At 45.1% G+C, this 27,325-nt stretch overlaps 1 protein-coding gene across 2 annotated transcripts in view; it reads right to left on the bottom strand.

The window, feature by feature from the left end:
* The window catches only part of LOC137866253 (uncharacterized), a 138,156-nt gene that overhangs the window by 85,488 nt on the left and 25,343 nt on the right, over positions 1-27,325 (bottom strand). For both annotated transcript variants that reach the window (XM_068702038.1, XM_068702037.1), the window contains exon 2: positions 1,010-2,884. In XM_068702038.1, coding sequence (XP_068558139.1) covers positions 1,010-2,572 — 1,563 coding nt within the window. In that variant the 5' untranslated portion in view covers positions 2,573-2,884. The remainder of the gene's footprint in view (positions 1-1,009; positions 2,885-27,325) is intronic.

Raw genomic sequence — 27,325 nt, forward strand, 5'->3', positions numbered from 1 at the left:
ACTTCAAGCATGCGCGCATACACACACACACACACACTCACACACACACACACACACACACACGCACGCGCCAACTTCTAACGCTGTGGCCTCTAGCAGGCTGCAGCAGCCACACGGGGATCATTACTATTCATTTGCTCAACAAACTGGCCACACAGGCTTATAAATTAGCTCACCCACCACAGCTGGGTACTGAGACAGTTGGCGCATGCTGAGGACCGAGAGGGCGGCCATTACAGAGCAAGGGCTTCGAGACAGCCTTCTGTCCGGTCCACGTGACCCCCTCCGAGCTCGTTGCTCGCTCGTTCAAAGGAGGAGGGAGTGTGGCGTCGGGCGCCGGGGGCGAGACAGGCCCCGGTCAATGATTCTAATAAATTACGAAGCGGAGCAATAGGACTACAGCCCGGTGTGTGTTGTGCCGGGGGAGAACGCGATGATAAATCCTGTCAAAGCAAGTGTAAATCAGTCTGAATGGAATAGCATTAGCGGGACCTTGCAGACCTCTGACCGTGAGCGAGGAGAGCTGACAGCTCTGACCTACAGGGAAATGAAGGAACGCTCGGACGACTCTTGCTTTCTGCCTTGGGGTGAGGATCAATGGTGGAGGGAAAAAGTAGAGCCATTAATTCTCCTGGATATGTCAATTTCCATCGGTGGGTGCAGATTGGTCGCGATCATGACCAGCCCCTTGGGCAGATGGGATCTGGGGCTTTTGTTTTACCTCAGTGACTCATTGATTCATTGAAGTTTTAACCACTACCTGGAAGTCACCGCATCGCGCTGGAGCAATGTAAATCAATTCCAATTGCAGGTTTATAACAATGCGCACACACAAAAAAAAAACCTGCAGGGTTGAATTATGCTAAACACCTCTTGTATGAGATGTGTACCTGAGAAAGAGACCTGAGGTTAAATAAGCCATGTAGGAGACTTGTAAGAGTGTGTTAAATATTCATAGAATAGTTCACAACCCTTGTGAATGATGAATGAAGTTGTTCTTTTTCCTTACCCGTCCGATGAGCACAGGTTCAGGCCCGGCGTATTCTTCAATCACAAAGAACTGGTTCCAGATCCAGCTCCTCCTGCTGCGAGAGCGTGGCCCCGTCACTTCGGTGCGGTCGCGCACTTCCACCTCTTTCACCTCCTCCTCCTCCTCCTTTTCCTCCTCTTCCTCTGAGTCGGCCTCCTCAAACACGAGGCCCTTCCCGTTTTCCGGATCGGCAGAAACTTGCATCCCGGCGTCTTTGCCGTCACGGCTCCACTCGGGAGCAGGGTGGAGCCTCAGGACATGACTGCTGTTGACAGGTTGGATGTCTTCATCTGCAGGGTACTGAGCTGTGCTGAGTTCTGTTTGAGCAGAGTGAACTGACTCCGTTAATGGGTCTCTATGGGGATCTGCAGCTCTGCTCCCCGGTCGCACTCCCAGGGGTTGCGCTGTCAGCGGCGGAGAATCATTTGTTTCAGAAGGAACATGCGGCGGGAGATGTTTCGTCGATGGAAATGGTGGTTCTGTTTGGGTTATTATCACTTCTTTCTCGGGGCTGAGACTGACCTCGCTGCGAGGTGTTGACAGTAAGCGGACGAGGTGTTTGCTCTTGCTGTCGCCACCATCTGATCCCGGCTTCCCCAAGTTGCCCTGCCCTTTATTTAAAGCTGGGTCCACTTCACTTAGTGGATTAATACGATTGTCGGCTCCCTGGTCTCGATAAAGATCTGGGGTGGTGACTGGGCTTAAATAAGGAAATGCAGTCTGATTATCAAATCCGGCGTGAGGCTGAGTGACAGCCATATCTTGTCTCGACACTCTCTGAGCCTCTAACTGTCCGTGATTAACGTCAATCAAATCTCTCTTCCTGCTCCGGCTGCCCTTGCTCGGAAAGCTCAGGCTGGGAGCGCTCTGCATTTGGGAATTGACGATCCTAACTAGGTTCTCTTTCGACAGCAGCTTCAGGACCCCGTAGCTGCCGGTGAGGTTCAGCTTTCGGTTAGAGTCTATGCTGAATCCTTTCCCCGGCACGCCAGTGGTATGGACACTCAAATCAGCTCTGGTCCTGGATCTCGAGCCTGATTTGAACCTGGTTTTATTGGTGTGTAGATCTGGTTTATGGTGGATTGTGAACGTCTTCTCTGGCCTTCCTGTTCTGGCGGAAGTGTCAGCGTACTTGGTGTTGTTCTTGACTTTTTTCACATCCTGGTTTAGCTCCTTGTTACTGGCTAAAATGTGTAAAGTCACTTCTTTTTTATTGACAGAGTCGACCTCACGCTTGGGCTTGAAAGCTCGCCTCTCCTTGTTAGCCACCGATGGAGCAGCATGACTCAATATTTTGGAATGAGTAAAAGAGCCGGGGTCACCCGCCTGCTCGTGACTAATCAGGTTCCTAAGAGTCACCACGGGCATTGCGTTAGCGTCCACGCTTGCGTCCCATTGGTCCGCAGCTCTGCTCTCCCCTAGCTTCAGCATGTGCGATCCGCCCACTCCTCTCCTCCGTACGATCTTACTGGCCGAGGCAACTCCCGCGAGCCCTTCCCACAGACACAGGGAAACCAACAGGAGCAGATTTCTTGTAATCATCTTGTCTTGGGGGGAGATGTCCTAATTTGAGCGAGGTTTGCTGTGAGGCAGGCCTTGTTTTCCGGTTGTCTTCATTCTCTCCCCTGTCTTGCCTCTTTTCATACCCCGCCTCTCACTCTCTCATTCCGTGCCCTTCACACTGAGCTGGAGGGCAGGTGTCAGTCACTCTTTCTTCCTTTTCTTTTTTCTTTTTTTCCCCCTTCACGCTGCGTAATATCTTCCTCTATCTCAACAAGCCTCTCCCTCTGCTGGTTTGTTTCGCACTCCTCTTGCGTGGCGTCTCATTCAGTTTCCCACAGAGAGTTGGACACCCTGAGAATAAAGATAAAGATAATTAAGTTAAAACTGTAATCATTGCACTGCGTTAATTAAAAGTGGAGCGGCAGGTAGGAGAACCCGCAGACGAGCGGGCAGGACAGCGCTTTGAGCAGAGCAGCAATCACAATTTTCACAAGCACAGAGGGCTTTTTGGGGGCCCAGAACACACATCCATTTATACCTCCATAATGACCCAAGTGTTTTTTCTCATATCTATTAGATAGACGGCGACAAAGTTATCATCTTACATGGAAAAAGATAGGGTAACACTGAGAAAACGCTCTGAGCGGCTATTAATGGGAACAACTGTCAAGGATTTATTTTTTGGAGTGCAGTGCAAAAAGGGACCAGCTTGCTTCATATCACTTTGATGAGTGATTAATTAGCTGGATTAATATTGTGCTTTGATCAGTCACAATCCCAACACAAGCGTGCAAGCTTGCAGACGCACTTTGCTGTAGTCGGCGCCTTGAGTGATGTAAAAGGTTCCTTGTTTCTCACGCGTCTGACTCACGCTCTCATGTCTCGCGTGTCTCTCATGCACTCGAGCCTCAACTGGAAATCCTATGCCATATCAAAATGTCAGATATCAATCATTTTGTTTTCGGGTAAGAGCGTAGTATTTCAGTAACATCAGCCTACGCGTCTGACAAGTCAATAATGTGGCTATTTGCCAGATATGCAATTTGTGTATTATTACCATGAGCAGGATTGCACATCATTGACATCATTTTTTATTTATTTTTTTAAACTCCAGCTCTTTGGCGTTGCACTTCCATCGACTTTTATATATTATTTTCAGTCCCTCGCATGGGTCAAGTTCCAAAATTACTGGATCCATTTCCCATAATGCAACTCAATAGCATTTCCCCCACCTGGTAAATGCCCACATCTTTCAAACTCCATGTCCCAAGTGTGTAACACGGGCTTTCTGTTAGAAATGTGGAGCCTTAAAGGTGCAAGATATGAGATTGGGAGCATTTTGACTGCCTGTCAACATGTTGACGGCGAGTCGGCGGCCCATAACGATGCTAACAGAGCTAACGGCGTTTACCTGATGGGTAACCGGAGGTCGAGTGCTACGCTTCCTTGACGACGCTGTCGTTCTGGGCGCCGTTATTTGCTGTAACCGTTGCATGACAGCAGTGCAGAGCGGCGGCCGTGAGCTAACCAGCGGAGCACGCTCACATGCGCTAAAAGCACATGCGGGCGGCCCCGGCTATGTCAAAAAAGCTATAGAGCTCACACACTTCATTCTCTGCTCAGATAGACATTACTCAACTATATCTTTAACATAGAAAATAGTTGTTTGCTGCTGTATTACTGTTCAGAATGTTAAATTCAGCTCCTTTAAGCCATCATCAAGGTTATTTTCTTGCACTTCAGAAAGCTCGGTTTAAAGCAACAGAGGACATAATGCAACTGGTTTTACATGTTGAATAGTATTCCTCACAATTAGTTAGCTGACCTTAATGTGTATAAATCGGTTGAGTGTCCTTTTAAAATCACATTTTCCCGTGAACAAAAACTAGCTAACTGTATTTAATGTTCATATATCGGGTGAAACTTGTGTGTTTTGGGTTAAGTAGTTCCAGTTTCAGCTTGTCCTGTGCAGCGTGGTGTGGCTGCTGTATGACACTTGCTCCGCTGTGGCGCAGACAGACCCTGTCAGCACATTCACTGGGGCATGACTGGAGTTGGGATGTTCCTCCTGGAATACTTTTCACCCTTTTCCTCTCTCTCATCTTCTCCTCAACGTCCTCAGCCACCTCTCTTCCCTCTCTCTCTCTCTTTCAGTCTCTCTTTTGCTAAGTAAAGCCTTTTGATGAACAGTAACGGGGGAAAAAAAGAAAAAGAAGATCCACCTCTCCCACTCACCACCTGCCTCATCCATCTCCCTAAATCTCCCTCTATCTCCTCTCTTTAACTGGCTATTGTTTTAGTATCCTGTCCTCTAGCCACCGCTCGCTCCTATCCTCTTTTTCCTTTTTTCTGTCCCTCATCTGTGTCAATCACAGGCCTGTCACTGCATCCCTCACCCTCTGTGCACTCTGAGTCTCCAATAAATCAGCCAATCTCCTTCCTCGGCCTTGGCACGTTGGAAGTGACAGGTGTCTTGCTGGCTACAGTTTTGACGACGAGCTACAACGCCGTAATTGTGCGTATACATTTAGTCATCGAATCATAAAATGCGGCAAATAGGATGTACCGGTAGTTACAAAAAGACTAGTGGCGACATGCTGGGTGGAGATTTACAGGATAAGTTACGCATTAACATCATGGAGGCCGGTTGTGGAGGACGTGAGGCCGGGTTTTGCTGCGAGTTATCTCGGATGTACAGCATGAGGAGGCGATCGGGGTGAATTCAATCACGGAGCTCCTCTCTCTCCCAGAGGAACTTATCAGCTGAGAGTTTGATGGCCAGGCAATCATTGCCACGGGCACCTTGTTAACAAGCCTGGGGCAGGTGGCAACACGCGGGGCCGAATATCAACATGCCACTGTCGACCAGCTGAGCACAAATTTAAAAAACGATTTGTCAATGCGAGGATTTCTTTGAAGCGCTGTTGAATCAAGAATTAAAAAAATAATAATTTAAAAAAAAAGCTTTTATGCTTCAACCCTTTTATCTTTTACACCATTTTCCCGAGCCGAAATTCCGATCCAAGCAGAATCAAGACATTTCTGTAGCATATTGATCCGTGTCACAGCCTCTCACATTGTGCCATGGCCACCTTCGGGGAGAACTATTGTCGTGACATTGCTTTGGGAGCATCGGCCTGTACAGCAGTAAGCGAGGATAATTGGGTGCTCTGGTTTGTGACGCAGGGGAGCTCATATTTCCTCATTAGAGTTTTATGTAATGTAATACGGCAAAAGTGTTGTTTTCATGCTTTGTTGAACCAGCAAGGATGGGGATTTCACCTGTAACCTTTACATACGGTAGCACGGTTTCTAGTAGAGTAAATAGAGATGCTAGGGTGATACAGTTGTTAGCTCCAGGGAGCTCTCCCTTCCTAATTAGAGTTTTTAGGAAATGCATAGCCACAGATGTTCTCAAAGAGTTCTAAACCAGCTGTACTGTATTCCTATGCAAGTTCTGTACACCTACAGCAAGTTTCTCAGTGACCTGATTAATTGGGGCCGTAAATATCTTAATTAATTCCCCCTTACTGGTCCCATTCCCCATAAACTTCAATTGGGTCTTTTCAATCGTTAGTATTAGAGGCAGATCCTCGCCATCGATCGCGGGCTGTCACCAACTTAACGAGACTGAAAACTTTAATTACGATTCACCTCCTCTGCTGTCTGTCTATCTCGCTTTTCTCTCTGTCACCCCTGTCGAACAGGCAAACGGCAGCAGCCACCCACGCTGCACGCTCTCCACAACAATGAACAAGCACTCGCTGTGTGACTTCAAGCACTGTTGACAAAACACTCTCCAGAAAAAACTAAAAAACATTTATTCAAGCATAAAAAAAAATGCCTGGACAAAGCCACGCTCATCCAGCCTTTTCAAAGACACATGCGAGAAGACACACACAACACCTGAATACTGTGGACACACAGAACTCCTCATCCTACCCCCTTATATCTAAGGAAAGCTCTGGGGATTGCCTCTCTGGACGCAGTGAAGTCAAAGAGAAGAAAGCGAGAGCTCCCTCATACCAGGAGGGGGAAGAGAAAAAGCAGCCACCCCAAAAGAATTATGCATGGTGGAAAAAAAAGGTGAGCTCCAGAAAGAGCATGGGAATGGCTGTGTGTGTGTGTGTGTGTGTGTGTGTGTGTGTGTGGGGGGGGGGGGGGGGTTGCAGGCGGTGGTTCCTCCTTGGAAGACGGAGCTGCTAGTTTTAAGTGCAAAAGCGCCATAAAGCAGCTCCGTCCTCGCCTTGAACCTTGGCAGATGAAAGCGGACCTGTCAGCGTGTGAGGAGGTGAAAAAAGCAGCTGGGGCTTTTCGTCTGCTAATGTATGAGTACCATCCACGCCTCTGTCCCCGGCCTTGTCTCTGTCTCAGCCTCGCTGATATACTGACAGCAGATGCTAACCTACCACAGGAGAGTACATAGCACCGGCATATATATGGACATAAGATAATTCTCCAGAGGCTGGAGGTTCGTGGAGGATGAGTGGAGGAGCAACGGCAGGTAAACAATGTGACAGCCCCGGCTTTACAGTTAAAAATAATAAAGAAAAGACAAACGGTGGAATGAATTTACAGTTTTGCATGGTGTAAGAGCTGTGAAATTCAGCCCGCTTATGGGTGGCTGTTTGCCTATTGGTGAGATTAAGACTAAAGAGACTCAGTGTAACAGAGCTGCGACAGGGGGGCTTTGGATTTGCTTGGCTCTCAGCTAGATCAATGGGGTTACATTAAATGGCAGGAGTCGGAGGCTTGTCGAGCATCCGGCAAGAGTGTGTGCAATGAAAACTGCAAACACGAGAGGGTTCAGTCGTGTTAAAAATCATTTTTACAATAAGACGCGGGATTGGGCTGCCCCAGCTATTTGTAAATCCTTTCAAGCTCATGCTAATCGTGAAACTATTGATTTACCAAAGCTGGTTGCACCGTTGAAACTTGTTAGCTAGTTAAAGGGCCAGTGTGTAGGGTTTGGCGGCCTTTAGTGGTGAGGATGCAAACTGCATCGAACTGAAACTTCTCCCGTGTGTTTAGGAGAAATACGGCGGCCGACGCAAAAACGTGAAATAGCAAATGGCACTATCTAGAGCCAGTGTTTGGTTTGTTCCTTCTGGGTTACTGTAGAAACAACGGCGGCCGGCTCTGTGATGAGACCCACTCAGTATGTAGATATAAACAGCTTATTCTAAGCTAATGAAAACACTACAACTCTTATTGTCAGGTGATTATACACTAAAGAATACATACTTAATATAATATTCCATTTCTGCCAATGGATCCCCCTAAATGCTACATACTGTTGCTTTAAGTCTTAGTAGTTGAGTAGTTTTGCTGGATATAGTTATGCTATCCGCCTGATGTTATTTGGGTCATTTAGCAAAATTGTACTGCCTGTTTTGTCATCGTAACAACATTTCGGACTTCCAAAGAGCTGGGTCAACTGGCTCCGGCTCTACACTGTACCACAAAAGCAAGCTCCTTAGCTGCTGTTTTGTCTCGGGCTACAGTATATAAACTGTGAGAGGCGCCATAAAGATCAAATAAATCTCGACAGGAGACGGTCCAGAGAATCACAATGCTAGGAGACGTGCCAGTAGGTCAGGACAGGGACAACATTTGTTGCCCATATCTTACTGCCTTGGCAAGGGTTCAAGTAGTTCTCAGTGTGAGGTAAAGTGCTGGCTGAGAGTGTGTGACTGTACCAAGAGAGACAGCGCTGACCCACTGAGCGCCTCTGATTTACTGCGATATTCTGCCCGTCGTTCACGCCTTTTTAAATTATAAAGCATGCATAAGTAGCAGGGGTGTATGTCTAAATTGTCTCTTTTCTAAATGCTGTAGCATGGCAACAGTGAAGCTGAGAACAGACCGTAAGTCTACTGAAACCCGTGAAGTCTAGAAAACTATTTCAGCCAAAAGAGCAGAGAAGCTAAATGTGGATGATGGATGGAGAGATGAGAGCAGGTGGAGCAGGAGGGTAGTGAACTTCATAAAAGCACTGCACTGCTTAGCCGTTTTCTCACATGGGACGTTGTTTTAATTATTGATAATCCACCAAGGAATGGACCAATCTAACATCTTGGCTCCTGATACCGATACCTCAACTCTGGGTATCTGAAGATGGATCCGATATCAAGAGCTCAATTTTTCCCCGACCCTGTCTCCTGGAAGTTACCTTCATATATTATTGGTTGTTTTTTGGGGGAGGTTTTTTTTGAGCAAATGAAGCACTATATTGAGGTTTTGACAGCAGTACAGACTTTTTCTGCATTAAACCAAGACCACAATCGTTCTTAAACTGATGCTTTGAGTGCCTAAATACAACACTAACAAAGTTCAATGATGCGGAACGTATTTGCGGTTAAAATTAGTTGTGCATAAGTGTAATTTCTTGGAGACAGGGATGAAAGTTGTAACTTCAATCTGGACCCTATTTCCCCATGCTTTTATTAAGTCTAAGTCTTTTGAAATTGGTCCAGTGTTGAGAAAGAACCCTGTAGCCGGCAGGCGCTAAACGGGCTGAAATGTAATTGCTCATGGCACACCGTAAATGCGCGTCCACTGAAAGTGATTGTTTTTGCCACCGAAGGGAAATACACCCAAAAAGGGTCGGATACGACTTGTCAGCTTGCTGGACCGCAACGATTTAGCTCACAAAAAAATCTAAATCGATCTTAATAAAAAATAGCTAAAATGTAATTTAAAGTTAGTTTAAAGATATTTTCAGCAAAACTGACTCTCATTACGTATATGGAGCCTCCACGAAAAACAGTGATGTGCGTCCCCGCGTGACTGCTGGAGGCTGCAGAGCCATCGGCCACTAATGGTAAGCCAAGTTCCACTGATAAAGATAGTTTGTGAAACGTCCTATTGGCACTGGTTAAAAATAATCTTGAAAGTGACGGACAATGACTTGATCAAAGGGCAAATGGACACGATCCATGAACATCATACACTGTAAAACTTAAATTCAAATGACATTGAAAGTAATAAGATGCTTGGCTTCAGATGTCCCTCACAGAAAGATGTGTAACTTTAACTTAGAAGTGATTATATCTGCTGCGGATACAGCATTTTACATAGAACAGTAAAGTTGATTTAATCTCAAATGTAGTCATTTTTATGACTTATGAACACCAGTGCCGAGGTGAAATATTGTAAACTCTATTTCAAATAATTAAAAGATAATGTTCTTTTCATGGTGGATGATCCCGCTTCTGACTGCATCCCACGGCCACCAGAAATGATCATCGTGTTACTGAACTACAACTACCTCTCTCCACCTTTAGGCCCCATGTGCTGCGCTGATCAGCTTCAATGATCTTCATGCACACAGGTCAGGGGAGGTTTATGTCTGAGGCAGCTCGTCTGGTTCGAGTCACTGTTCTTTCTACTGAGGAAGACGTTGGCTCATTGCTCGGTCTGCCTTTTCTGAATGGTGAGTCACCAGCGGCCAAAGCAGTCACCAAAATTACACCTGATGCCAATCAAGCCTGCCTGTCTTCTTCTTCTGCCTGACCGCGCTTGCAACATCAAAAAGCTATCTGATCCTTTCAACACACTGGCTGACATTTCCGCAAAAGTCCTTGGGAATATCCGATGGACTCGTCTCCCCAAAGCTCTGTGTGTGTGTGTGCATTTGTGTGAATTCTACGGATGAAAGTGTGTATCCAGATGTGTGCGAAAGACTGATAAAAGACAGAACTTTTCATTTAAGCTGTCAGGGACAGATTGTAAGAAAATTACCCACCGACGGAGCCTTTCGGCACGAGCTCAGAGTGCGCTCACCTATCGTCTGTGTAAGCAAAGAATCATAGATCAGGTTAATAAAGTTAGTCCTTTTATTGAGGAGAGAGGAACTTTATTGCATAGCACTTGAAGATGTTTTGTCCTGGATTTAATGACACCCTCCACACACACACACACGCACACACACACACACACACACACACACACACACTCTGCTGTTTACCTTTCAAGGGCGTTCCTTTCAAGGGAGAGGCGCTGAGGCTGGTGGAGAGGACACGGGAGAGGTGAGAGAGGGTCGTTTCAGAGATGAATAAACACAACACACCCAAGGTTGGCGGTGATAATGGGTGATGAATTGCCAGGGAGATATGGCACATTGTAGGATAGCACCAAGGCTATTGGCCAAGAGGGAGAGTGAATAATGACACTCAATGTTCCACCTTAATCGGCTCGACTCTCTCTCTGACTCTCTCTCTGTCTCTCTCTCTCTCCAATTTACATTTAAGGATCTTTTTCATGTTTATCTCCCATCCGAGCGGGCGGCGACTGCAAGGAGATGAGATTGAGCTTTTAACGGCCGTCTGACAGAATCGATAAGCCCCTGCTGTGCACCAAAAACTTTCTCTGAGTGTGTTCTCCGCGGGTGTTCAGTGTTCCACTATTTCCAGGTGGAGAAAGTTGCAACAACCAGTGTGTGATATTTTGACGGTGAAATGGCATTTGCTTGGTTTGTAGTAGCACCAGAGGAATGACTTAACCGGAGAAAAGGTGTTTGGTATGGATTTCATGGTAGGTAACATGGGATTTTTGGTATACTTCTATATATTTGGTATATGACTTAAATGACTGCAAACTGTCCAGAGATGTTTATAGATGCAAACCATATTTAACACAAAGTAAAAAAAAAAGTCTACAGCCCCTGCACCTTTCTAACATTGGAATTGAGATGGGTTTTCTTTTTTTTCTTTTTTTTCTTTCAGACACAAACAATCTGGCAAGGACATCCTCTTCAAGCAGCAACTGACTCGGTGTACAGAGGTGAGAAAGTGGACAGGATTACGTCTCTCTAGACCCTGTATCTGGGGCAGTTTTGCACATCGCAACGAACACCAGACAAGTAAACATGTAGCAGCATATATATCCTTCATACCCACTGTATGGGAAGAAGCAATTTTGCTACTCCATGCGTCCCCGCACAAGCAGATGCCGCTCCACGACCAAAACTCACTGTGAAGCTATAACCATAAACAATGTCTAACCTTTGCTGTTTTGTGATTAAAAGGTGTGTTTGAGGGCATATAAACGTAGCTAAAGGCTACTTCAATGTCTCTGATTAATTTATGAGCAGATTCCAGCCATCTGTATTCATTTGCACATGGCCTTCCTCCAGCATCGAATAGCCTATCCTCAGTCTTATATGTCTCCATCAGGTGGATGAATCGTGGTACTGCACTCATGCTAAAGGCAGTGAGCCGTCCAAATGGACCAATGGGTTACGGTTTTCTTTGAAAGTAGAGAATGTCTGATTGAGTGCTTTTTTCAAAACAAAGCCAAGATGTATATAGATGGAATTAATGCCTATAGTGACATGTAAATGAGAATTAAGCAGGCACAGACGGCACCCAAATGTAACTAAATGGCCAATTTGAAAATTCTGTCTTAACATACCTACAGTAAAACTTCTCCAACTTTGCTCTGCTTCACATAATTAGCACCAGTCTGTGCACAGGTGATGTTGTGTTATGGTTTGCTAAAGGTTTTGAGCTGCAACTGCACCATTCCAAAGGGATATTCTCTCTAAAAGTGTACAGTTGTGTTAGGCGGAAATCTTGTATTAATGCTCGATTCCATCTTCATTTACATATACCCAGGAACATATATACTGATTATTACACCTCTACAGGAATCTCACAAGTGCTGCCTTTATTATACCAAGATTATTCAAATAGACCTTGTAGTTGCAGAGATACACTCTATTCACTTTCGAGCAAAGGGCCTGAGCCAAAGGCATGGGGTTTAACAGGCTCTTTTTCTATTCTTCACACAGCTACTTCTGTCACGTTTTGTGTGTTCAACACCATGAATGCCTTAGAGGAAGAGGACATTGTTATTGCCCTTTGTGGGATGCATCATCATGACGTCAGGATTTTAGACTGCCCAGCCTGGGTGTTTGGTCCACACGATTGGCCTAAGGATGAAAGTAAGAGGCCTGTAAAAATGTATTCAAAACGCAATTTATGGAGGGGGAAAATCACTCTGATTGAATGGGTCACAACTCCTAGACAAGCAGCCTGAGATGACGAGTCCCGTAAAGACATTGCAGTTGCCATCCGAAAAAGTTGGGATACACTTATAGGGCTCTATAAAATTCATCCATATAATTCATTCATTGAATTATAATTTTTGCTCTTTTCCCCTGGTACTCTACCTAGGACCCCTGGAGGTACCGTCGATGAAACTCAACACTGCCTCACATCTAAAACCTTCCTACAGCTCAAAGTGCGTAATCACCTTTCCTTGGAGGCTTTTAATGTGAAACATCTGCAGGAAGTGTAGTTCTATTGATGGACCTTGACTGTTACTGCGAATGACAGAAGAGAAAAGTAGAAATAATTGGAGGAATTTAGTGACCGGCCTTTATCATTTGGTTGCGTCGGCCATGCTCTTGCCGGAACCGCTGCTCTGCCAAATCAAAGATAGCTGGTACCCAGCTCGCTCGCATCAATTTACCACTGACTCGTTATCTGTCTTTTGTCGGAACCATCTATCCCAAGGATGTTGTTGGTTCCTGCTGCTTTATCGTAGCCCGCTGCGCTGGTTGAACGCTGTGTGAACACGTGGGCCTGGAAGCCTGTACTGTCACAGCATTTAATCCCCCTCGTTGAAGTCCCGGCCTTATTATCATAAACCCCCCTTCGTTCCTCCTTTTTAGTATGACTTTCATGCTCCCTGGGTCTTCTCCGGCTTCTGCATCATAACTGACAGTATATTTTTGTAATTCTAATGATGTGGCCCCAATCTCAAATTCATTTCGCTTTTGTCTCTCTCTATTTGGGTCAGTTTGTTGCTTTGTTTAGTTTCCAGCGGCTCAGGGAGACGGAGCAGATTGCCGCATGTTTAAGTCGCTGTCTCTGGCAGGTTGGATGCGTGGGGCCACCTTGGGTGAGGAATCGGATAAAGGATGTGGAAATTAAAAACTGAGTGCTTTGTGCAGCAAGATGTTGCGCAATATCCAGCAAAGCATCAGCAGTGCAGCAGGGGCAGTCATCAGCTGAAACGGCACCCTCTGCTATGTGGGCTAGCAGGTCACTATTTTGCTTTCCAATAATATTTGCGGCAGCATTGTTTTTTCATCGGGACGTCCTTCCATGCTAGTTCAAACAGGCACAACAAGGCTGTGGGTGTATGTTGAAGGAAGATTTCTAAGCTGAGTTTGACCGTCTCAGTGGTGTGTTGCAACGGCGGTGTAGAAGATCAAAGTTTGGCAGCGTTTTATTTTCAGGGCGATTTCTTTCTGCGGGGTACATGCATGCTGTGTAATGTTTGGGATGTTCTGGCGCCGCTCCAGCACAGGGAGTATAAATTATATTTGAGACGCGGGGGGCTGATCGACACACAGACACACACACAGGCTATTTCTGCTCGTGTGTGTCTTGTAAGACACACACGAGCAGAAATAGCCTCTCAAAAAAAGACTTCACACCAATCCCAGCATCAAAAGGAAGCAGAGACTCTCTCCAAGGTCACCTCTTCCTCTGTCTTGGCGCAGTGCTGATCCCACCTCCGGCGCGTTAGGGCACCGAGGTGGGAGCCCAGGTCGGCCTCCAACATGTCCCCCGGACATGTTTCTCCCCGCATCGGGGATGGAGATAGCAGCCATCAGACAGCGACGACCGCAGGGGGAGAATCCCCTCCACCCTCCTCCGCCCCTCTGCCTTTGTCTCTAATATGGAGCAGGGATAGCAGGGGCCGCTGCGTTCAGCAAAGCCCTGTGTTTCTCCCATAAAAACCACATCTATGGCCGTGGAGAAGCTTACACTGTAATCCTGCATGACGGATTGAGTCTGCCACTGCAGCACTCTCCCTCTCTTTCTTTACCTCCTTGCCCAACAGAAAGTTCTGTGATAGTGTGCACGGACACACACACATCTGTCAAAGACGGCGTGATGTGTGCGCCCATACAGCCGCATAATGCGCCCGCATGTGTCTTCGTGCGCTGTCTTTTTTTTCTTTTTTGGCATTCATTCCATCACCCCATTCCTCCTTAAAAAATATATGGCAGCCTATAGCTGTTGAAATTGTGCACCAACAGTCAAGAGAGTGAATAAATAGATGTCAGTGGCAGGGAATGGAAAATAGGTTTCCCTTTTTGCAAGTCAAAGAACAGAATGTAAAAGATACCGTCACACAGACTTGCACAGTATAAGAGAATGAATCCCAGTGGGAAGTCTCGGTGAAAGCGGGTGCTGGGGAGGTATATAGATGACCTGGATTTTGTATCCGTGCTCCCATGGCATGGATTACCACGCACTGGTAGAAATGGCTTCTAATATAAAGGACATTTATACACTCACGGATCACTACGATTAAGACCCCTCTGAGCCTGATTTACTCCTGTCCTTATCCATCCATCCTCCTGTCACTCCAGCTCGTTGTCTCTCTCCTTGTTTCCTTCCCGGTGCATCCACTCTGTACTCTGTTGTTGTTGTTTTTACCTCTTACTCTGTTTCATAATCTCCCCCTCTCTCTCCCTTTCCCTCCCTTTCTCTGCTTCTCTCTGTCTCTGGGTATTAGGCATTCAAAGATCTTTCTGTGGCATGTGGTAGAAGTTATCACCCCATCTCCCTCCCTCCCTCACTTTATCTCTCTAATCTTCCTTAATCTTCCAGCCCAGAGTGAAGTGAGAATTAGTTTCTCACTCTCCCTCATCAATCTCTCGCACCTCCTTTTCTTCTACCTCCTTCTTTTCTCCTCTACCCCATCCCCCCCTCCCTTTCTTCTCAGCTCTCCTCTGGATCATCCTCACCAGCTGCTTTCTTAATCCTTCTTCTTGCTCAGTTCGTCTCCCCTCTTCTCTTTCGTCTCTCCTCTCACTCTGCTTCATGTCATCAACACAACTGCAGAGGTCATTCCGACTTCGCCCTCATGTCTCTCTTTCTATTTCCATTTCCACCCCTCGCTCTTCGATTTGTTTTTTTTCTCCTGGCTCTCACTTCAAAAGGCTCTGGGGACATTTGCATTCAGCCCCGGCCTGTTAGCCCTGAGCCGTGTCCTTACTTGCTCGCTGTCCATGGTGTGCACAAAGTGTGCACAAAGGCAAAGCAGATGTTAAAACCTTCAATCCGACACTTGAAGGTGTCGGGACGTACAAAAACACTTGTGGTTGAGGTCAGATTCGATTCAGCTTTAAAAAGAAATCCACAATTTTTGCTATCGAAAGGCGCGCATTTATTACACGTACCATTTTTGGCAAAAGCCGCTTTTCATTTTTAACCTTTTCAGGTTTTGAGTTTTGATGAATTTCGGCGATTGTACTCGATTGCACTCCACACTCCCACTCTACCCTTCAGGGGTGCCGAAAGCACTTATCACAACCATCAAGAGAGGCACAAGTGCACACTGTTGGTGGGCTATGGCACCACAGAAAGGGATTTATAAAACTGCAACGTTAAAGGCCAGGAGTGGAAACTGTCCCCTACGTTGACATCACCTCACAAATCCAAAAATAGATCTTTTCTCCTTTGTTCCTAAGCGGCACATCCAAAGCATGTTAGGATTAGAAACACATTATGAATGATTTTGTGTTCTAATTTCCCACCATGCACAAGGCTCCGTGTCAGAGCTGTGTTTGTGGGGGGAGGGGAAACACTAATTTTGTCCAATGCACACCTGATGTTATTTTCAACTTCAAACCCCCAGTGGAACATTTTACTTAAAAGCACAGACTGAGCTCAGGAGAAGCACAGCAACAAATGCGATGCTTGAGCAACCACCAGTATAATTAGGTGCAGTTTCAAAAATCTAAATATGTTGCTTTTTTTTTTCCAAGTTGTGCCAATAAAAGTAATTTGTGGCTGTAAAAAAAAAAAAAAAAACTTAATTAGCTAAACGCCTTAGCCACAAGTACTAGGAAGGGAAAATAACATCCCTGTGCTGTGAATGTTCCTCATGCTAGATTACAATACAGCGCTGCATCATTTTGACTTCCAGGTCGTACTAATAACTACAGTTTTACATTCAACAAGAATAAAGGCCAAGCTACACTAACTCACTAAGTTTCAAAGAAGCAGCACACACTTTGAATCCCACTTTGATTGCACATAAGCCGGTGTGCCACACGAGAGGACACCCATTTACATTTTACAGTCCCAGTGCATGGAGAACGACAAATGAATATTAATTCCACTATTTTCTCATTATCAGGGCGGCATAATCATGATGAATGCTACCCTGAGTCGAGTGAGCTTTAAGGATCGAAAAAACGGCTGGAAGGCTGGAAATACTGTGCATCAAGAAATTACTCTAAGTAGACGAGAGAGAGCAAAGCTGGAGGAAAAAAGAAATGCTTCTTAGTCCTGACCTTAATATAAAATATTAAAAGTGCATTGAAATTACGACCATTGATACAACCCTACAGCCATGCTAGCTGCTCTGTGAGGCTCAGTGACGTGCGGTGAAGTTCGTGGCTGGTGAGGCACTGACTCTTTCAGAGTCAGATTACAAATATATGAACCCAATAGAGTAGCTTAAATCACCATACAATTAGGAGCTTGCACTACTGGTTGTTTTTCATATTTCATATCAGCATTCTTCACACACACATAGGTAAACTACATAATTCCACCAGGAGTGTGTGTGCCGCGATCCGGGTGCACATAGTGTTTTATTTTTGAAAAATTACCGGATGCTCTGTCCCTTTTCGGTGTCTAACTTCCTGTCTGGGTCGATCTGCTCTGTGCAGCTCGACAAATGCAACAGTGCGGCCAAGTGTTGCTAGCTTGGTTGTCAGCGAGGCGCTGTTGTCATGTTAAATAGCGCTGGGAACAGGCTAATGGTGTTTTGTTTTTTTTAAGTTGTTACAGAACAGGGTGAAACAAAACCATACGATGGGTTGACTGTTCACCGAGTCATTGGAGCGCTGAAAACCAGCTCAACTTTTATTGTCACGCAGCGACAAGTGGTGGGCATTAGTTTGTGGGTTATGTCAACGGCTTCCATTGAAAATGGCTTGTAGAATGTTGCTATGTCGCTCGCAGTGTGAAAAATGCTGCTGCTAAGCAGTTTTAATACAATGTTCACATCTTATTTTAGTGTTTTAGCATGCTAATTAGCATCAAAATCATAGTAGAGCTGAGGTGAGAGCAGAGACTTAAACTAAAGTATTGGACAAACAAATTTTGACCCGATGAACACGCTAGTCAGGGGTAAACGTTGCTAGCATGGCTAAAAACAGAACATACGCATAAAGCCTAAATAGCCTTTACCAAAACAGGTTGTGCTGTTTGTTGAACAAATATATACAGAAACCATCTTAAAAGCATCCTTCAATCTTCTCACAATAAGAGCACATCTTCCTCTTCTAAAGATTCCAAACCCTGTTTGAGTTGTAAATTGTCCCCAGAGACCTAAATACCGTATGCCGGAACTAGCTACCAGCTAAAATGCATCTCTTACTGTAGTTCAAGTGCACTCAATCCACTCTGTAAAAAAACGTACAATTGAATACAATTGAAACCTTGAGCAAAGAGATGAGAGTGGGAGACGTTAAGAGTCAGATAAAGGCAACAAAAGGCCTTAATGCAGAGAGCAAGGGATGGTAGCGGGTAAAAAAAAAAAAAAATGAAGATTAGCGAGCGTGGGATAAACAGATAAGGAGGGCGCGTTCGTGACGAGAAGCAACAAAGTTAAAAAGATACAGGGATGACGGGAGGGATTGGCGTTCAGTAATCCCAAGTCATCCTCCTCTTTTCTGCCCTTTTCGGAGAGGGGGGGGACAGGAGATAACAGGGAAATGAGATGAGTGTAGGAGAGGAAAAGATGGTTGAGAGATGAGATTCTCACCGAGCTAAAATGGATAAGGGCTGATCACAGCGTGGATGACTGCTGGGTCAGGTTGTCGCCTTAATCAGGAGTGGATTAATACAGTACAGCTGGAGGAGTCGGGTTAAGCTGTGGACAGTTTGTGCCGCTGGAAGGAGAGGGGAGCTCGTTGCTTTAGTCATTAGCATGCATGCAACAAAGCATGAGAAACCACATTAATCGCAGGGAATGCTAATGACAGTGATTGGCGTAATCACAGCAACACGGGCGGAAGGGGTGAGACAACAGGAGGTCAGCCATTTCTCTAGTTATGATTCTTTCATGTTATTCCACCCCCTGCCGATGCGGCTCCTCGGGAAAAACAACCACACTTTGTCTGGCATCTTACCGCCGCTGATAGAAGTTACATCAACGGCCTATTAATCCTGATGATTGGCAAATTTTGTGTTCCTCTAATTTTGACAACTTTAGTCATCAATTTTGAAGTTAAAAGTCATTAGTCAACACCAAAACATCCCACGTCATCGCTGCCTCCCCCTTTTCAGTCCTCTGTTATTTATGTAAAGACAAGATTGCAAACAGGCTTTTTCCACAAGTGTGCGTTTATGTGTGTGGGCGTGAACGGCGTGCGTACAGCTACCGCAATAACAAATGGACTGCAGGTTGCATTCCCCGGTGGTACGCTGGAGAGCTTTATCCACAATCAAGGCAATTAACCTGTGCGCGTCTGCTGGGATCCCCAGCTGTGGGGGAGACTGGGTTTAACACGGTAACCTACCAAAGTCTAGCTGGTAGAGGGCATCTGTTCGACAAATCAGCAAAGCTACAGTATGTAATCACGTTTCACACCACGCTAATCACTTCAGCCTAATTTGTCACTGCTATGAAAACATTCTTATGCGATTCGGGAGGGCAGACGGGGGGGGAGAGACGGTGTGGGGAGGAGACGGAGAGAGAAGAAAAGAGGGAAAATGGAGAAAGCGACATTGTGAACATGTCCAAAAAGGGCTCTGATTTGTCTAAAGCTCACTAATTCAATCTTGGAAATCCGATGGAGTGACAGAGCCGTCCCCCCCTTTGCCCCCCCCCCCCCCCCCCAGGCCTCATCATCCACCATTTGAGAGCAGAGCTCTCAAAGTCTCTAATCCGGCTTCTGATAGCAACACCCTGCAAGGAGGGAGACATCAACACCGTACAGGGGTGGGGAGAGAGCCAGATGAGTGGCACAAGATGGAAGGCTGCAAAACAGAGGGAAAGGCAGGCCGATAGAAAGAAGAAGGGGCGAGGGGAGAATAACGGTGGATTGTGTGGCAACAGGACTCAAGTCTTTTGGTCGCATCAAATTCCTCTTTAATTAAAAGTCTAAATCCTCTTCACATTAAAGCCCCTGCTTTATAATTAACACTCTGATCTCATCCCACCCCTCCCTCCCTTCAAAATCGAAAAGAAAAACAATTAAAAACTTTTGCGATTTTTACTTCAAAACCCATTAATTAAAAATCGCCAATGAACAATGGTGCAATATTGAAGCAGACCCCCACTTTGCTCATTAGCCGCTGGTTAATTGATCCTAACGGCAATGTTTACCAATGGGACGCTAAAGTCGAAAACATTATCATTTTACCTCGACTAATTGCAGTCTTTTAAGGAGGGGGGCCAAAAGGGAATTTCTGGATGTTTGAGATCACAGGGAAAGTGGATTTCAGAGCTCCACTGTGGTTTTGTCTCTGCGGGTTTGCAGTCGTTTTATAGCACTTATAAAAGGTTATGGGATATTCAATATTACATACCTAAACAATTTAGCAAGAGAATTAAACACGGTGGGTATGGGGCGCCAGAGGCAGGAGATGCTGTAATTTCTGGTGGTCAGATATCAATGTGGAGTCAGTCGAGCCCCGCCCTCCACTCAGACCCCTGCACCGGCCAGACACCACTCATCCATCAAAACTCCATTACCCAAGATCCATCATAACAGCTCCCAACAGCAAAGACCGAATGCAGAGGACCATAAATACACTCACAGTCTTCCTCAGTATTAACTCTCTTTTGGCCGCCTTCTCTCAAAACAATTTCGACTTTTATTTCCTCCTGACTTCGTCTCCCCGACGCTTCCATCTCGGGTCGGGGGGGGGGGGCTAATGAAAGGCTGCTCTCAGAGGAACATGGGTGAGACATATCACGGTGTTTCTCTGCCATCTCACCGTGAAGCCGGCCATGAAAAATTCAGGGCAGCTGCTGCAGTCGCCACCAGAGAGCTTCCTTCTGTCATTAAGCCACCTCAGGTGCAGGCCAACAGACCTGTCTGTCTTTTCGCTCGTCTCTTTTTTCCCCCCTTCCCATTCTTCAGTTCCAGAAATTATCGCTATATCAATATTCAGCCCCCTACCTCCGGCCCCGTCACTCCTCCTTTCATCAGAGCCCTATTCCTCTTCCTCTCCTCTTCCTTACAACCTCATTTCCATTTCCTTCTTCCTGTTTTTTGTTTTTTTTTCATATCAGGCAATGCGTGATTTGACCCTGATTAATACATTCCTTCACCCACGATGGAGCGGAAACAAGGTGCAGATGGAAAAATTGATTTTTCCTCAGTTACATTTTTTTTTTTCCTGTCTTTTTTTAATGCCAGCAGAGAAAGGGCATCGGAAAAGCACGTTGCGTTGTTAACATGAGCGATGATGTCGTTAGCGTGATCCCTGGACCGGTCTTCACTGCGTTGTTAGCATGTTTGCGGCGTGCCGTGACAATTTGATTAGCGGCTTTGGATGTGGAGCCATTACACTGCTAAATCAAAAAAAGAAAGGGGCGAGTCGCAGATTGACTGCCATCTCATGTTGACTCACAAATTCACAGAGATAAATTGAGCCATAAACACACTGAAATGCAGATCCCTACCTGCGCAAACACTAAATTAATTCACACTCATCACATTACACACACAATGTGTCCTTATAGCAGTTTAAAGTTGTCTTTTTTTATTGTCCTTGCTTGTAATAAATCCCTCCATCATACATCACCTTTATCCACAGTCTTGCTACATTTAACTGCTCTCTTTTAAAGGATTGCTTCACTGAAATATATATATTTATTTTGTCACTGACCTCTGGTGAGTCATTAGTCATGTAGATGGCTTTGCCTTTGTGTGCCAAGGGTTAGAGATTTTTACGTCCACCACAATACAATGCGATAGAATAGAGTTTGTGGTGTTCACAGCATATACAAACTTCAACAGCAACCCATATTCCAGGAGCTGTGTCCTTGTTTATCTGGATAATCAACTGCCCTCTCCGTGAACGGTTTATGTGGACTTACTTTCTTTCCCGGTCACTTAATGTCCCCTTGAGCAGGGTAACAGTAAGCTGTATTTGATATACAGTACTGCATTGTATTGTACAGTATTTATATGAAAAGCATTTAAAAACAGCTGTACTGTATTTTGAAACAGTCAATAAAATTCAGTAAATAGCGAAGCTGTCCATTTAATTATTTTATACTCATGTGATAAATAAACAAATGTCAATTAGATGGTAACCTGCATGATAAATTAAAAAAGAAAACAAATTTGGTTATATATATTGTAGTGATTTGACCAGAGCACACATGATCACTATAAGAACCAAATAATAATATTTCTTTTTAAATATTATTTTGCTGTGAGCACCATAAAATAAAAGGAGGCAGCAGAAGGAGTTCAAAGATCTATTGAATAAATAAACTTACAATCCAAATAAAGCCGTGGGTCCGGCAGGTAGGCGACAGGTAAATCCAAAAAAACGGTAAACAGGGAAAGAACAAGGAACACTACACATTGTGTAATAACTAGAAACAAGGCTTCCATTGGGTGTGAACAACAATGACAAACTGGCAAGCAGCAAAGGAACTGAGCTGATAAATATATAGTGAATGGCTGATTAATGGGGACGTATGAACTGGTCAGCAGGAGATGAGGGCAGGACAAATAAGGGAGAGGTGAAACTAATTAAGGCAGACAGACAATCAAAACTGAGAGTAACAAAGTGAAACAGGAGGCAAATGAATGAATGAAAGAAGGAAAAACATAACAGAGCAGGACATGTCACATTGTATTTGGATTGAAGTAGAAGTCTTGAATATCTCAAAACCTGAGCAAACAAGATAAAAACCCACCTGCGTGGAAATTGGTAATTGTATTTCCCTCTCTGTGACTGTGTGACTGTATTTCTCTCTCTGTGACTGTATTTCTATCTCTGTGACTGTATTTCTCTGTGTCAATGTATGTCTCTCTCTGTGACTGTATTTCTCTCTCTGTGACTGTATTTCTCTGTGTGACTGTATTTCTCTCTCTGTGACTGTATTTCTCTGTGTGACTGTATTTCTCTGTGTGACTGTATTTCTTTCTGTGACTGTATTTCTCTCTGTGTGACTGTATTTCTCTCTGTGACTGCATTTCTCTCTCTGTGACTGTATTTCTCTCTGTGACTGTATTTCTCTGTGACTGTATTTCTCTCTGTGACTGTATTTCTCTCTCTATTTCTCTCTCTGTGACTGTATTTCTCTCTCTATTTCTCTCTCTGTGTGACTGTATTTCTCTCTGTGACTGCATTTCTCTCTCTGTGACTGTATTTCTCTGTGACTGTATTTCTCTCTGTGACTGTATTTCTCTGTGACTGTATTTCTCTCTGTGACTGTATTTCTCTCTCTATTTCTCTCTCTGTGACTGTATTTCTCTCTCTATTTCTCTGTGTGACTGTATTTCTCTGTGTGACTGTATTTCTCTCTCTGTGACTGTATTTCTCTCTGTGACTGTATTTCTCTCTCTGTGACTGTATTTCTCTCTCTATTTCTCTCTCTGTGACTGTATTGCTCTCTCTATTTCTCTCTCTGTGACTGTATTTATCTCTCTGTGACTGTATTTCCTTCTCTATGCTTGTATTTCCTTCTTTATGTCAGTATTTCCTTCTATATGCTTGTATTTCCTTCTTTATGTCAGTATTTCCCTCTATGCTTGTATTTCCTTCTTTATGTCAGTATTTCCCTCTCTATGATTGTATTTCCTTATTTGTCAGTATTTCCTTCTCTATGCTTGTATTTCCTTATTTGTCAGTATTTCCTTCTCTATGCTTGTATTTCCTTCTTTATGCCAGTATTTCCCTCTCTATGCTTGTATTTCCTTCTTTATGTCAGTATTTCCCTCTATGCTTGTATTTCCTTCTTTATGTCAGTATTTCCCTCTCTATGATTGTATTTCCTTCTTTATGTCAGTATTTCCCTCTATGCTTGTATTTCATTATATATGTCAGTATTTCCCTCTATGCTTGTATTTCCTTCTTTATGTCAGTATTTCCCTCTATGCTTATATTTCCTTCTTTATGTCAGTATTTCCCTCTCTATGCTTGTATTTCCTTTTTTATGTCGGTTTTTCCCCCTCTCAGCTTGTATTTCCTTCTTTGTGTCGGTATTTCCCTCTATCGGCTTGTATTTCCTTCTCTATGTGTTTTTCTCTCTGTGTGCCCATACTTCCCTCTCTTGGCATCCCCCCCTCTCTGCTTTATAACCCTCATTTCTCCCTTCTTCACCACTCAAACAGAATGTTGTCAATTATTTATTAATCTCTCCACTCAATAATAATGTCCTAATTGTCCACGCTTCTCTTGCGCGCCTCGTCACGCTCCTTCCAGAGCACTCTCTGGGCCACTGCCTTTCACACTTTCCACTTCACCTTATGTCTCCCTGTTCTTTTCCCCTCTCCATCGCTCTCTCTCTGTGCATTTACACTCCCTCCCTCACTGTAGGCAACAACCCACTTCCATTTCGCTCTCTTCTTTTTTCAGCTTCTCTGTCATCATCTTTCTACCTCGCCGTCACTCCCACACCCTGTCCATCCTTTTTCTTTTTTATTCCTACCCACCCACCTCCAGATCGCGAGGCTGGCTGCCAGCGCCCTTCTTCATTCAATTACGGCCCAAGTGTTGCTGTTATTGTTACCACTAATAATGAAGGCCCTACTTCTAGCTTGCCGCCTGGCTGTCACAGGCACGATCATCAATTGGCGCCATTCCTCATCTCCATCTCAGGCAATCACAGGCCTTATTACTATCATCTGAGAGAAGGGCACACACTTGCTGAGACCCACACACGCACGTATAGGAAGCGGTGTGTGTGTGTGTGTGTGTGTGTGTGTGTGTGTGTGTGTGTGTGTGTGTGTGTGTGTGCAGACAGAATAAGACAAGTAGGAGGTGGATGGATGGATGGAGAGCCTGAGGAGAAGAGAGTGAGAGAAATGGAATTGGAAGACAGTGGAGGGAAGTGACAGAGGAGATTTGTGTGTGCGAGGTTGTGTTAGTGGATACTGGGTGGTAATGTGTTTGGCTGGCTGGTAGGTGGGTGCGTGAGTGTGTGTGTGTGTGTGGGTGTGTGTGTGTGTGGGTGTGTGTGTGGGTGACAAAGAGAGACAAAGCTAGAGGGAGTGATGAGATTATTAAGTGTGCGAGTGTGATATGTGCATATACAGCAACTGCACGTGTAGGTGGATGTGTGTGTCCGTGTGTGTATGTGTGTGTGTGTGTGTGTGTGTGTGTGTGTGTGTGTGTGGCAAAGAAAGCTGGAGTGGCAGGCAGGGAGAGTTGTTGAGTGTGCACCAGGAGAGTGAAGACCCCTCTAGGCTGTTGTTACATTTTGAATCCAGGACGCACACTGACATGAATGTAATTGGTGGAAACTAGCTCGGTTTATGGCTCCGTGGAAATGGAGACATAGTAGCCCTCTTAGTCTCTGTCTCTATCACTTTGTCTCTCTTCATCCCCCTCCGTCCCGCCCCGCCTCCGTCCACTCTCTGGCTCTTTCTACTCATCCCTCCTCTCACTTTCTCGTCTTGTTGATTTTTGCTCTCTATGTTGTTGTCAAACCTGCTCGTGTGTACGACAATGTCCCGTTGGAGCAATTAAGAGTACTATTTTTTACTTCCTTTTATTCATTCACGGCTCTTTCATATTTCCTTTCTTCCTCCTTCCTGTCATTGTCATCTCGAAGATTTGCGCAGCCTCTCAGTTGCTAAATAGGAACTCTCACACCTTTCCTTTGACCTCATCTGACTACGTACACTCTCCTCCTTTTACTGGTTGACCTCTGCTCATGCGATCTTGACCCTCCTCTTTATTATGCTCCAAAACCAATTACTTGGTGAAACGCATGGCCCGCCTCTGACATCTCCACCGGGACGGCAATCTGCCCATGTCTCCCCCTTCACGACCTTCTGATAGCCACCCGGCGGCGGTAAAGTTCACAAAGTTTTGGAGCCAAAAAGAAAGAAGAAGGGTTTGATATGCTTGCAGAATCCTAAAAAAGATCCTGACGTTAGCATGATGAGGTTCTATCTGCTTTACCCTGTCTGATTCAATGTCACAATAAAAAAAGGTTGTAAAATGGGTTTCACGTTGAGCATTTTGCACCAAAAGTCAGCCTGCTGTATCATCATGGACGAGTCGAGATTTAATCCAACATCACTCTTTTTTTTTTCACATCTCTTCTCTGCCATCTGAATCCTTAAAAATAATGAAATCTCCCTGGAAGAGTGAAGAAAAAAAAAAAAAGAGGATTGAATTGCCAGCTTGTTTCTGTCTTTTTCAGAAAAGCACTCTAGTAAGCACCCAGTTGGCTTCCTAACTGTGGGTAATAAGACAGCTCCATTGCTCACGCAGAAAGGTGTTGAGCTTTTTTTTTAACTCCCCAGCCATCACTCATGATAAATAACAATGAACTGAGTTCAACTATGGCGGTCTCGCAGGCCCCTGAAACTCTAAATATGTCCAGACCAGCACAACTTTCTTCTCACCGCTGCGGCCGAACTTCGCCAGCCTCTTTACCAGACGCTCGGTTGAGAGAGCAGAGGTGCAAAGGGTTAATCCCCACGCTAAACCGTGCACTGTTACATCTACATTTAATTACCTCTGCTTTATACACCCGTTCAACCTTCCCTGTCAGCGCCGGAGAGAAGCCATTCCCCTCTTCATTCGGCTTCGAAAGAGTGTGTCCTCGAGGAGAGCCAGGTATAGGAAAAGTGCTCAACATATTTCTGAGGCGTTGGTATATTATTTTGTTTCATAAACATGTTACGCACAGCGGATTCACGCTGATTGGTGTCACGCTGATTGATGGAGTGGGAGGGCAAGTTAATATATGAACCAGCGAAGGAGGCAAACTGTGGCGATGCATAAAGAGCTGCAGCATGAGGCCGCTTGAGTGTTGTGCTCTTGTGGGTGTGCTCAAGCATACACACAAGCGGCTTAAATGGAGTGCCCCCCCCCCCCCCCCCCACCTTTCTTTGAGACACATACATTTGAACTCCAGTACAAATGACTCAGGGCGTATACTATGTCTTCTCACCCGAATATAATTGCACGCACACAACACCATGTCCCCCCACCAGCGCTGTGTTTGTAGGAAAAGTGATAGGTCGCCGTCTAAGCTGGAATGAACCCAGAGCTATAAATACACGCCGGGAAATATATCCCTGAATACAGCAGCCGATACAGGATGGAGCGAGGAACCCTGCGACGCTTCCATTTATCGCTAAACTTCCTTTGACTGTTCAGGGTGCCGAGCATCAGAAAACAAAAACCCTCTTTAAAACCCTTCCCTTGTTGGAAATAACTCAATGCATTGGCAGGATAAGTGACCGAATGACCTATCACTAGATCCTGATTTTAGAATGACACAATCTGGAGTGATGACAGCAGTTTCTGACCCTTTGACTATTTATCCGGGGCGGCTTTCTGCTGAGCGTGCATGCTCTTTTGTCAGTAATACCCTGCTTCGCATTCATACGATTCCATACATTGGTGCTCGAGGGCTGCCGGGCACGAAGCACAGACATCCACTTGGCCACTCAGCAGCTTCACCGGAGCATTACTCATTCACGACCCCCTCTTCGCCGCCTCCCCAATAGCCTTTCATTCGCCACGGATTTCTCTATTTAAGAAAAAAAATCATCTTGTTCACATTCAAAAACTTGTGAGGCCATACATCAAGTGG

This window comes from Cebidichthys violaceus, unplaced genomic scaffold, assembly GCF_023349555.1.
Source record: "Cebidichthys violaceus isolate CVI_PGR_0920_01 unplaced genomic scaffold, fCebVio1.0.p SCAF_8, whole genome shotgun sequence".
NCBI classification, from domain to species: Eukaryota; Metazoa; Chordata; class Actinopteri; order Perciformes; family Stichaeidae; genus Cebidichthys; species Cebidichthys violaceus.